General features: G+C 39.1%; 1 protein-coding gene across 2 annotated transcripts; it reads right to left on the bottom strand.

The window, feature by feature from the left end:
- Positions 1-1,755: 1,755 nt before the first annotated feature.
- LOC105046913 (glutamate receptor 3.4) lies at positions 1,756-12,314 on the bottom strand. 2 transcript variants are annotated; one of them, XM_010925667.4, is made up of 7 exons: positions 12,183-12,304; positions 11,581-12,060; positions 9,609-10,954; positions 9,209-9,486; positions 3,260-3,291; positions 2,721-3,127; positions 1,756-2,632 (listed from the first exon to the last, which is right to left on the bottom strand). In XM_010925667.4, the coding sequence occupies exons 2-7, from the start codon at positions 11,852-11,854 to the stop codon at positions 2,177-2,179; spliced, it is 2,793 nt and encodes a 930-aa protein (XP_010923969.1). In that variant the 5' UTR covers positions 11,855-12,060; positions 12,183-12,304; the 3' UTR covers positions 1,756-2,176. The 2 variants fall into 2 exon arrangements, with proteins under 2 accessions (XP_010923969.1, XP_010923968.1); XM_010925666.4 differs by having other exon boundaries at positions 1,967-2,632; positions 11,581-12,057; positions 12,183-12,314.
- Positions 12,315-12,894: the final 580 nt, after the last annotated feature.

Below are 12,894 nucleotides of genomic sequence, written 5' to 3' on the forward strand. Positions count from 1 at the left end.
ATAGAAAGCTGGCGATGTATTTGTGACAGAGAAAGTCAGAAGGTGTTTACGCCAGAGAGAGATGGGGCAAAAGTTTCTTTTGAGAAGAAACAGAGGGGGAGAGATGAAGAAATTAATGTATTTTGCCAGTGAGAGAGAGGGAAGAGTTTCATTTGGAAGAATTTCTTTCGAGAAAAAACAAAGAGAGAGAGAGAAAAAAATGTGTTTTGCCTGTGAGAGAGAGGGAAGAGTTTCATTTGGAAGAGTTTCTTTTGAGAAAAAATAGAGAGAAGAGTCTCATCCCCATACATAAAAGTATTTGTTTGTTTTTTACTACAGCCACATCATAGCCTCAAGAAAATAAGAGACGGAAGGAAGGTGGCATGCATGGACAGTGGCTGGAGAGAGAGAAAAAGAGAGGACGGTGGTGGCTGCAGGTGGGGGGGTTTTGGAGGAGACATGGATGATGGTCGAAGAGAAAAGAAGAGCAGACGATGGCCGCGGATTAGGGGGTTTTGGAGGAGATGAAGATGGTGGCCGGAGAGAGAGAAGAAGAGAGGATGGTGGCCGCAGGTAGGGGGCTTTCGAAGGAGACGAAGATGATGGCTGGAGAGAGAGAAGAAGAGAGGAAGGTAGCCATGGATGGGGGGTTTTGGAATAGACGAGAATGGTGGCCAAAGAGAGAAGAAGGTGACTGGTTTTGAAAGGGTAAGAGTGGAGAAGAGACAGGAAGAAGGGGCATGCGCATGGTCTTACATCGTGTCTCTTTCAAAGATTTATTTTTTTTAAAAAAAAATAGGGCCATATCATCCAGACGGTAGCCAAATGCCCTCCATTAGCGATTAGGCCATACTTTGAGATGCGCACCAAATCCAATAGATAAGAAGCCGACAGGATATGGATTGGGATCCGATCAACTAGAGCCCAGTCTATATATATATATATATATATATATATATATATTGTGTATTGGCGTGTGCCATGAGAGTGAGTGAGAGACGGAGAGAGAGAGAAGGGAGGGGGCAGAGGGAAAAATTTTGGTCATTTCAAAATCCCAATTCCTAAAACAAAAAAAATCAATATTTAACAAGCGGATAGCAGGAATAAAACTTCTATAGTCCGACTGACTATGAAAAAAAATTATGGTCAGATCGTCATCATCTGCCACGTGCATATATTGGGACATCCATCAAAAAAAGGACAGTTCTATGATGTTTATTTAAACTGTTTAAATACCCCTAGAGTTTATCCATTCTTCTTTTCTTAGTATTTTAACGTGCGCGCGTAAGCATGCGCAGCTACCCATCTTTTGATGGATATTTTCGAAACATGTCCGACTATAATTCCTTCTATAATTGACCCAACTATAGAAGTTTTATCCGGATAGCAGTAGATCACAACCAGAACTAGACATATGCAGCTTAAATGGAAGATCATCTTTGATAATAATTACGCACGTGCAGCCATCCATCTTTTGACGGACATTCCCGAAGCATGTCCGACTATAATTTTTTCCGTAATTAGCCTGACTATAGAAATTTTATCCAGATAGCAGTAGATCACAATCAGAACTAGACATATACAGCTTAATTGGAAGATCATCTTTGATAATAACCATATATTGGAACGCAAACAGGTTAAGTTTGAACCAGTTCTGTAATTATACGATACAAAGTTGTTGCAGTGTTGGGGTCACCGAATGTTCAAAAATAATATACACATGCATGAAACCATTTATGCGATGTTGAAAAGAAGATATTCACAAAACTCTATACATCTTGCAAGCTTTTTTTATTTAAGCAAATGTTGCAATACGTTAGTACTCACATAATCTGCATGGTCGTTTTGTGTTTCAATAGGTACATAGCTAAATATTTCATGGCAGCTAAGTGTATTTCTCCTCGATGAAATCACTGCAAGTTGTATTCAGAATGACTGAAACTGTTGGTTGATGCACATGAGCAATTCAAATTTTAAGCCACGAAGTGATCTCTAGTTATAAACTTGCAAATTTGCAAAAAGTTCCTTCTGCTCTACCACGTAATCAAGATGACCAGCTAACCAGAAAAGGCTTCAGCATCTCCAGGCTCATTTTGTAGCGGTGTGATAAGAATCCTTTCTTACCATATCATGACGGCTGTTGATCAGAAACTACAATCATGTCCATCCATTAGTCCCAAACAAAAAATAAATGTCTCTAGGCTGGTGACATGGATTGTCCCTCTGAACTTTGAGCACTTTGATTCAGTTTATCACTGGATTTTCTCTTGATAGCACTCTTAACGTCGTCTTCCTTCTTGTCAAGAAAAGAGAGAATATCCTTGACGCTAGATAAGCGGGCTGGACGTCTTATGCTTCTCTCAGAATCGGATATGGGGCATTCAACCTGCTCTCGGCTACTATACTCGCTATACTGACAAAGCATTCTCATAAAGAATACCATGAGAGCAATTAAACATGCTATGCCACTAATAAGGAAGAGGCCCCAGAAGCTTTTGAGGCTCAGCCGGTTTGAATCAACTCCTGTATCTTGAGAAGTGCATCCGTTGCGTGTTAACCACTTGTCATGAATCCTTTGGAGATCACCATTCTCTGACAGTTGAAGGATGGCTGTTGACAAGTCCACTGCAAGGGGAGAGTCTCTTGGGAAGGCCTGTGCAAAGGATATCAACTTTTTTCAGACCATATGATATGTTAGGAAAGAGAGACACGATGAAGGATTATGAACCTTTGATACTTACAAATCCCCATCCGTTTTTGGTGAACTCCTGACCTACTGTCTTGAACTTGCAGTGATTGGACAAGAAGAGCTCAACATATGGAAGCTCATCTACTACTGCAGATACACCCCCATTTTTTGGCCCAAGGTCAAGAGCACTTGCATAATCTTCAGGGGTATCCAAGGGGACCAACCTGGACTCAGCTATGTTGAGTTCCTGTGTCAGATAGTTCTTTGCAAATGACCCTACCTGGTAACCAATTGGGTCAGTGCTAGATATCAAGCTGTCAAGACCTTCAATCCTAGAAGAGAGCTGTTGAACCGTGAGGATCGATGTCAAGCTTGCAGTATAGCTTGAATTGATAATTAGCACTACAAACAGCCATATGATCAGCACACACCGTCCGAGGGTGCTCACAGTGTTCTCTCCTGAAACAGACCCCACAAAACTTTAACATAGGAATTTTGGACTTCTATATGCAAAAGAGATTTGTGCAGAGGAAGAAAGCAAAACCCTCAGCAGCTGAAATCATAAGTGGTATAGTGGTGATGTTTACTTACTGTGAGCAAAAAACATCGTTGAGAAACTAAACCTGCAAACAAACAAAGCTGAATGAATTCTTGAGTATTCAAAGCGAAAAAGTAGAAAATAAATAAGCAAAGGGACAAATAGATAGAAGAGAATTTGATTCATGATAGACCTACAGAATTGAAACCTGAAAGAAGGCATATCAATTGGAATAAGATTAGTTTTTTTTCTTTTCGTTTTTTTTTTTTTTTTGGGTTAACAAACTTAAAGTTTTCAATCCAAGTCAAATGTATCAGATATGTAAACCACCATAACTTGATAATGTGAGCAAATGATAAAATATCCAGCCAGAATTTTGGATCGAGACTGAACAGGCTAACATCCAAATTACTAACAAATAGACATATCAACATCTAGACAAAGTCCAGCATGATTTTGAAACAAACTGAAAAGAGAAAAGTACAAATCAGTCCCAAATTCATAAGAAACATGTCATCACCACTGTTAGTAGCACATAAATACTCAGCTTTGATTATGAAGAAACACTATTCATAGATCCACAGCAAGTAACAACCCAGCCATTACATCTAAAAGATAAACCAGGGTTGCTATTGTAGCAATTATTGCATAATATTTGTTTGTTTACATTTGCAAGGTTTCGAACATTGATTTACATCTGATTACCATTCTTGATATCAGAGAAAACTAAAAAAACGCATAACTACACATTTCTGCATGGATATAGAAGGGATTACACTCAAAAATAGCAACAACCAACAAGATTGATTCAAAAAATTAAAAAGTATTTTCATTCTATGCAACGTCATGCTGAAATTTTTGCAAGTTAATGTAACGACAAAGCATTTCTGTATGTGTGTCACCAGGATTCCCAAACAACAAAAGAGAACAAAACAAGCAATAAAGTAGCTACACAAATTTTACATGGAAAAATCTCAGGAGGGAAAAACTAAGAGGCAGTCAGATCAATCCACTAAGCAATGAGAGGTCACAAATTCCACCACGCAGGCCAGTCAATCCTATCCTAAGAGACTCACTATATGTATAAACAACACATACCTATATCACCTAACCATAAAATTACCAGGGAGGATCACAAGAGAAAATACAGAGAGATCAAAAACAATATCAAGCAAGATGATGCGACACCACCTGCCAAATCCTGAACTGATGCCACATGCTGAAGACAATATCTGGAGCTGACAACAAATCACTTGAGGAGATTATTTTCCCTCTCTCCTCTCTTCTCTCCATTCTCTTCTTCACTTTCTTTCCACTTTTCTCTCCTCTCTCATGTGTGTTGCAGTTGCACTGTCCACCATGCCCACAACAGTGCTTTAGGGCTTTATTTTAATAACAACACCCATCACGTCTCTCTCTCTCTTCTCTCCATTCACTTCAGGAAGGAGAGAGGCATTGTTCAAAACCAGACTAGCATATAGGTCCACATAAGGCTGGATCATCGTTCTCCCAACTGTCCCAAACCGCACAGTTCAGGTCGTGCCGAACTATGTCGGTGGAAAACTGGTCCCGTTCCGGCATACAAAAGGGCACAGCGGCCGTCTCAGAGGGAGGGAGAAGAAAGAGATCATGAAGAGAGAGAGAGAGAAAGAGAAGGAGAGGGAGAGGAAGAGGAAAAGAGGGCCTCCGGCGGGGAGGAAGAGAAAGAGAGGGCCTCCGGCGGCTGCCTTGCCAGAGGCTATCTAAGCTAAATAAGGGTAGAGAGAGGGAAGAAGAGAGAAGGGGAGATCCTTATCGGGTGTTTGGAGGACGTCGGAGGCCTTCGAACGGACGGCGGAGGCCTTCGAACAGACGGCGATGCCGCCACGACGTCTCCGACGGCCGACGAGCTAGCACCGAGGGACCTGAGGATGGTCAAGGCCAGAGGAGGGTCTCCACCCTCCAATGCGAAAAAGAAATTTGCCGCTACTTCAAATTTCTTTTGGTTTTTATCGTGTGAAGTCGGCAACTGAAATTATAAAAAATAAAATATGTTATCCACTTCACACGATAAAAGCCAAAAAAATGCAAAACAGAGGCGAACCCCTGTTTCGCATTGGAGGGCAAAGACCCTCCTCTGACCTCAGTCGTCCTCAAGTCCCTCGGCACTGGCTCGCCAGCCATCGGAGACATCACAACGGCAGAGGCCTCCAGACACCTAATAAGGATCTCCCCTTTCTCTCCTTCCCTCCCTCCACTCTTACTGAGCTCAGCAAGAGCTCGAATGGCCTCTGGGAGCCGTTGGAGGCCCTCTCTTCCTCTCCCTCTCCTTCTCCCCCCTCTCTTCCTCTCTTTCTTCTCCCTCTCCCCTTCTCTGCCCTGTTAGTTCAGCCTGGCATGGATTGGTACAGACTGATACCGAACCACACCGCTAGTCGACTGGCATGGGGTCCGGTTACAATTTGACGGTCCTTGGGCCAGACCCTCCCCCAACAAGTTAAAGCTCGATATATATTGTCAATCCCTTTCCTTGATGGTTTAAGCTTTTGGGATTTAGTGGTAAGTTAACATGGAAATGGAGTTGGAGGTCATGAGTTCAAATCCCATTTACTTGGGTCATTCTTAACATGTTATCTTTCACATGCATGGTTTGGGTTGCATGTGAGTGGGTGTTCCGAGGCCTAGGATACATTATTGATCGTTTTTGCTAATAGTTTAAGCTTTTATATTTTAATGATGAGTGAACAACTTAGTCTATGCTATAGTCCATCAATGCCTCAAAATTCACTATCTAAGAATGAAAATGGAATGAGATGTTTGTGGCACTTTGAATGTTTGAAGCCGACAATAAAAATAAAGATGTGTTATGTCATGCCCCTGATTTTAAATTGTGAGCCAAAGGTCGTGGCAACTACCGCATACTTATGGAGAATACTTTCTACAAGCATGTAAGGCATTCCAAACACAATATCAATACATCACAGCAAAAATAATTTAAATAACTCCAAAATTCACTTGACTAACAAATCTGACTGATAACTAAATTTAGAAGTCTTACAACAATTAAATCTTAACTAAAAATCCTCTAAAACATAATAATAAATTTAAATCTAAATTATGTTGATATTGTCAGATCTCGCTTCTAATCTTACTTCCCAAGCAGTATCTATATCTAAAACTAAGTATCTGAATCTGCAAAAAGAAAAAGATAATAAGCTCGATGGTCAATAAATAATGAATAGCTTAACTAGATAATTCACACAATAACATAAGATACAATAGTCAAAATATAATTTATCATTAATTAGGGTAAAAGCATAATCAATTCATTTTCAAAACATAAGTACAGTAATTCCAATATCTTTCAAATATTTATAAAGATAATCATAAAACTGATTCAAAACTAGTCATATTCAATAATTCAATTCAAAAAAAAATTCATTCAACTCATCAATCTTTGACTATGACCACACTTATACCCTATGGTTTGGCCAAAAACAAAACTACACTTATACCCTACGAAGTGGGCCGAAATACCATACTTATATCTTGTAGCAGACTAGAATATCATATTTATATCCTGTGGTGGGGTTGGAAACAAAATCGTGAGCTCAATAATTGTCCAAGTGCCAACATATAACCTCCAATTGGTAGGATCCCGAACGTAGTCCAGTTGAGAGTCCCAAATCCAACTCAAATCAAAATTCTTTTTACAAAATAACATATATTCCATAATTCAATCAAAATATACATATACAATAAAGATAAGTAAACAATTATAGTAATAGCTTGAGTAATATTATTTCAAAATTCCATATCAATTTTCATTCAAAACTTAATTTCATAAAATTCATATCACATATAAATCTATTAACAAATTATTCAATGCCAAAAATAATATATCTAAATAAAAAAATAAAAAAGGCATATCATTACTTACCTTATGGGCGAAATCAACCGACAAATCCAATCAATCTAAAATCTCTCTTAGAGTCTAATATATAAAAATTATATTCTATCAAATTTGTGTCATGATTATTTTCAGAATAAAAATTCTAAACTTCAACATCATCACTGGCCTGGTTAAGCAGAAGTGTCCGATATCTCGATCGATCCAACCATGCTAATGCCATCTAATCATGCTTGAATTAGGGTACAACAGAAATCATTGATGATCAAATCTAGTGGTACCTAGTTTGACCAAAGTAGGTGCCGCCTGCTATCCAGCGGCCTTGGGTCAGAATTCTCATCATAAGACTCAGATCAAAATCAATGAAGATTTTTAGTGGATCAAACAACTCTAGAGAGACAATGGAGAGAGAGAGAGAGACAATCTAGAGAGAAATTAGAGAGACAAAGTGAAAAGTTAAATTAGAAAGAGAAAGTAAGGGAAGTAAGTGAAGAGAGAGGGAAGGGAGAGTGGGAAGAGAAAGAAACTCTCCTCTTTTTCTTTTTTCCTTTTTCTTTTCTTCTTCTTCTTCTTCTCCTCTTTTTTTTCATTTGGTCAAATAAGGGTTTTACTAATCCCCTTCTTCTTGAGACAAAGGAGCCTCCATCGGCAATGGTGGCCATGGTTGGAGGACCAGTGATAGAAGACCTCCAGATGGCAATCGGCAGCCAATGACAAGGTGGCCAAAAAAAGAAAAAATAACTAATAGTCCAAGGAAAATAGGGGAAAAAGGGCTCTATTTCTTCCAAGAAAAATCCAGTGATTTGCCAGTTTGAATCAATGTAAAGGCGATGCTCCATCAACCGAAAAAGAAAGAAGAGAAAAACTAAGGCCATTACCTCAACTCTAGTGAGGTCTTGTGGCCGAATTTGGTGGTGCAGAAAGCTCAAAGTCTTAGCTCCAAATTGAGAGATCTCACTAGCTATTGATTGGAGATTAGGCACGGGACCAAGAGGGAAGAGAGAGGCCTTTTTATAATTTGGATCTAGGGCTCTGGTAAGCACTAAATCCTTTCCCTACCGGACTTGGGAGGGGAGTCTTCTTGCCATCTTCTCCTTTTTCTTCTCGATCTTGGGCCTAAACCAAGCTATTGGGCTTGTCAAATGGACCAGGCCCAACTACTTGGGCTGGGTCATAAAACGTTAGATTCCTGCTATCTGTAAGCTGTACCAGAACTCCATGGCGGGACCGGGGACAGATAGATGGAACCAAAATATAACTACACAAGGCCATAAATTGGCTATCTTTGAAAGGCCTTCACTGTTGGATCTCTCTTTGTTGCCTTAGTCAAGAAAAGGAGAGTTTCACTTGTCGAACTTTGGAATTAAAGATTGGATATCACAAAAATATTGTTTTTTCTTCCTAATAAATTTTGTTGACAACAATGAGTTCCACCTTCAATTAGGAGAAAGTTTTCTTTTTTTTTACTTTTTCTTTGGGAGGGGACACGTGGTTGAGAAAATAAATTATAACCATAGCACCAACGGTATCATATCTATAATACACAAAATGTATGTCTTTTATATTATCGATGCATATCTCTTTGATCCTCGATGCGGACAGGTAGCTTTCTTTATAACACTGTACATGAATATAACACTGTACATGAATTGCATGTATACAATTTAAATACAGATGCATTCTGGAGTTTTACATGCTCATCTGGATGCAGGTTCTGCAGGTGTATATGGTGATTTCATTCTCTAAGGCACTCATTCTAGCACTTGCCACTCATATTTGATAAAACATATTGAAAAGAAAACAACCTAAACTACTGTAAATTCATCATGATCATTTTGTGGATTCAACTTGTTTGATGGAGATAGTGGTCACCTGTAAATTGTTACTCCTGAATAAACAGTACAGAAGAGAAATTGCAGTAGAATATATCTTTAATATTTGCAATAATTTGTTGCCACCAATTAATATCAAGTGTTTTTCCTCATTTTACTACTGTAATTATTCAAACCACTGTTTTATCAAAACATGTGGTTTAGCAGATTTTCAATCGATAAATTGATTGTTTGTATATGCTTTATTAATACATAGAACATAAGTAGTCAAGGATACTGACCAAAATATTGTCATAAGTTGTTGCCTTGGAGATCCACGAAACTCAGAATTTGTGCGATGCTCAAGAATCCAAACAACTGCTCCAACAAAAAGAAAGAAAACACCCGTGACACACCACATCGGTACAGTGAATGGTTTTAGGAAAGCCCAAGCACTTGAGTTAATCTCTTTGACAGGTGCAACAATTACGAGGCCTGATTCGATGTAGGGCTGTGTAAAATCTACAATCCTTGTTCTGTTTGTTGTAATGGAGATGTCCCCTACAGCTGCATCAAAGGACTAAAGAAGAAAGCATGTAGGTTAAGATGCTTATTGAACATAAAACATACAAATCCAAGTAAAATATAGCCATAAACCATGTAAAGTCTAGAATGCAATTCTGTTACAGAAGCAACACGCACATTATCAGCAACCTTCTGCACAAGATCGTTGTAGTTTGGATTCTCATGACCATCTCCAAATAGAATGAATGAGACTGGAACTGGATAAGACAACAAGCTAACTGCAGCTTTAAACACATCAATGCAGTACCCCTTTACATTATCAGGACCACTATCTTTTGATAGAAATTCTTTATAACTTGTTCTGTATGGAACTCCTATCCTCAGAGGCTTCCCATTGTTTGGAAACACCCAACCACGAGGCTTTGTTGTGGTCTCACCAGGCCAAATGGCATTATAAAGCTGTTGGCTAGTGGTGGAAGCATTTTGTGGCTTTCCATACCAAGTTTCAGGAGCAACAACTGAGAGACCAGAAAAATTAGACCAGTACCCTATCTTCCGGACACCTGTCCCTCCAATGTTAAGGATATCATAGGCTGGATGGATTAGGTTCCTATCTGAACTAAACTGAACCTGACCAGTCAGGCCTGTAAAATTTGTATGCAGCAAGTTCTCCAGTAACTTATCACCTCCATCAAAGTACCGGAGTGAAGATAAATGCAGTCTACTTCCATTTGCATCATGCAACCGAGGATCATTAGAGAAAGAAATTGTCTGTCCTTCATTCAGGAACTGGTCAATGGCGTTGGCAGCCAACCAAACCGAATCATATGCATACAACCCATAAGTGTTTAAGCTTGAGGTGGCATTCCCTTTCTGAAGCATTTTATTCCATCTGGACATAAATGCTTGTGTGAGATTAGAAGCTGGGGTATGTTGGCGGAGAACAATGGCCCCTTGTATGGGGGCCATAATGTCAGGATTGGAAGGTTGGGATGAATCCAAAACAGAAGCAAGCCAATCTGTTGCTATCCACACATAGCCATTAGCCATCATCCCAAGATCTTTTGCAATAGAAAAAACAGCAAGCCCTGAGTCAGGGTTTACATGAACAACAAAAATGCGAGATTCCATCAGGTTCACTTCTACCAACAACTGATTAATTACACTTTTATCAGCATTAGGAGGAAAGGCAGCTTTGTAGGTGATCTTAGAGCGTTTCATTGTGAGGGCATCACCTAAAGCAGTGATCCCACCTCTCCCATAATCATCATCTGCAAAGATGGCAATGATCTCTCTCCATCCATAGTATCCAATCATGTCAGCTATTGCATTCATTCCGAAATAGTCATTCTGAGTTGTGCGTAGGAAATAGGGATATTGCAGAGAAGCAAGAGTGGGGTCAGTCGCTGCAAATGAAAGAAGAGGAACATGGAGTTCATTAACAACATGAGAGATGACATGGGCAATTCCAGAGGATTGTGGACCTATTATGGCAACCACATCATTCTCCATCAGCTGCAAGGCTGCACAAACCACAAGCTTTCCTGGTCAAATCTATCCAAGACTTCGGTTATCACATATTGTCATAAAAGTAGAAGGTAGTCCAATAACATTAGATCAGCCTATGTTTGCACAAAATTATGGTTGGAACTAGTCAATCCTTGTACTTGTAAACACATGTGCCTGTCCTATTCATCATAACGAAAGAGAGAAGTAGAAACCGAAAAAAAAAAAAAAAACCTAAATACCACAATACATTTCATCAAACAGAACTAGGAATAAACAATGAATTTGTAAATTACAACCAAGTAATATTATAATAATTGAACACGAAAAAAGCAAGACTTAATGATAAGAATACTTCAAAAATTAAATATGCAAGTACACTATAGCTTAAGGCTTTAAAAGTTCAACATCCTCAGATACAACACTGCACAGATGAAAGTATTCAATGCGATAACACATTTAGAACCTCAGTAAAAGCTAAAGACTCATGGAATCCTATGGTTCATAACTTGAATAACTGCCATAAAGCACTCTCAACAAAATATTTAAATTTCCAAAAATGGTCACTACTGAGTAGTAGTTCCTAATAGCAAAACCATGGTAACCAACAAAACTATATCACCAAATAATCATATCATTATACCTTCAATAATTCCAAGAAATCCACTGCAATTCGTGTCCTGTGCAATCACGTTCAACCTCGTCCCAGCCAGAAGGTTCGGATTGTTATTCACATCCTGGACCGCGAGCTGAATCGCCAGCTTCGCCACCCTCCCAATAGTAGAATTGAAGGTGAAGAGAGCCCCAATATTGACCACACTCGGCTTCGAGGGCACGCCGGTGGCGTTCCGGCCGGCGGCCGCAGCGCCAATCAGAAGAACGGAGAAACACAAAGCCAGAAGGGGCACTGAGCCCATCTTTGAGAAAAGACAAGACACAAGTTTCCCCCGAGAATTTGGGCAAAGCGGACAGAGGCTGTTTTTGTTATTATTTATGGATAAAATGACATGATTTATAGACCTATCGAACACTAGAAAATTTCAGACCACCATGGGGCAAAGAAGAGAGATAACAAGACCTCCCAGATTCCAGTCTACTAAGCCGACGCACTTCCTGCTACCTGCTTTATAAATTAAAAAAGACCGCAATAAGTTTGGATGCGATTACAACAGGATTTGGGAGACAAAATTCTTGGAAATCTTGAGCAAGTTGGAATAAACAAATATATAGATAGAACAGAGATACCTGGAGAACCCAGGGGCAACGTATTGGTTATGCTTAGTTAAAAGGGGGTCTGAGATCTGATTAAAGAACAGGCCAACGGGCATGGGACGGGAGACTTATAAAGAAATGGTAGGAGCTTTGAGTGTCTGGTGTGGGTAGGAACAGATCACACCATGTGCTCATAAAAGAATCACTTGTCTCGCGAACCATTGATGTTGAGAGTCTATGGTAGTCAACGAATCTCTTCCTTTCTTACAGGCTTGGGAAAAAGGCAGAGAGAGAGCCAACCATTCCATGTGAAATCCTCGTTTACCCTCCGTTAATGCCTCACTGATAACCCGTGAAAGTTTGGGACACCAACTTTTCTCCCTAATAAATCCAAGGCTTCACATTGATGACCCAAGCTGCCTTGCTGTGGATCTTTGTAGGCTTTTTTTGTGCTATTATGGTGCAAACATAGCTAGGCAAATCAATGATATCAAGGTTTCAGAAATCCTATTATCCTGTTAACAGACCCTACCGAAAATTAATTCACTATTACAATGATTACAGTGATTATTATTTATCTAAAAATAATTTTACATTTTTAAAATTAAAATAATTACTTAATAATAGTTGTTATAATGGATTTTTTTAAAAAATAATGGTTTATAATGAAAACAGTGGTATTTTCTTTATTTTCACTTTTATTAGATAAATAATATTGTTTTTGGATATAAATAATACTGTTCTT

This window comes from Elaeis guineensis, chromosome 6 (genome assembly GCF_000442705.2).
Source record: "Elaeis guineensis isolate ETL-2024a chromosome 6, EG11, whole genome shotgun sequence".
Lineage (NCBI taxonomy): Eukaryota > Viridiplantae > Streptophyta > Magnoliopsida > Arecales > Arecaceae > Elaeis > Elaeis guineensis.

What these genes read in the sequence shown, in the direction of transcription:
- LOC105046913 (XM_010925667.4), bottom strand. Translation starts at nt 11,854, where the DNA reads ATGGGCTCAGTGCCCCTTCTGGCTTTGTGTTTCTCCGTTCTTCTGATT. An exon ending in CAACTTATGACAATATTTTG is followed by an intron (nt 3,292 to 9,208) that starts GTCAGTATCCTT and finishes GTTTGTTTGCAG; the next exon opens with GTTTAGTTTCTCAACGATGT. An exon ending in CCAAAAACGGATGGGGATTT is followed by an intron (nt 2,633 to 2,720) that starts GTAAGTATCAAA and finishes TCCTTTGCACAG; the next exon opens with GCCTTCCCAAGAGACTCTCC.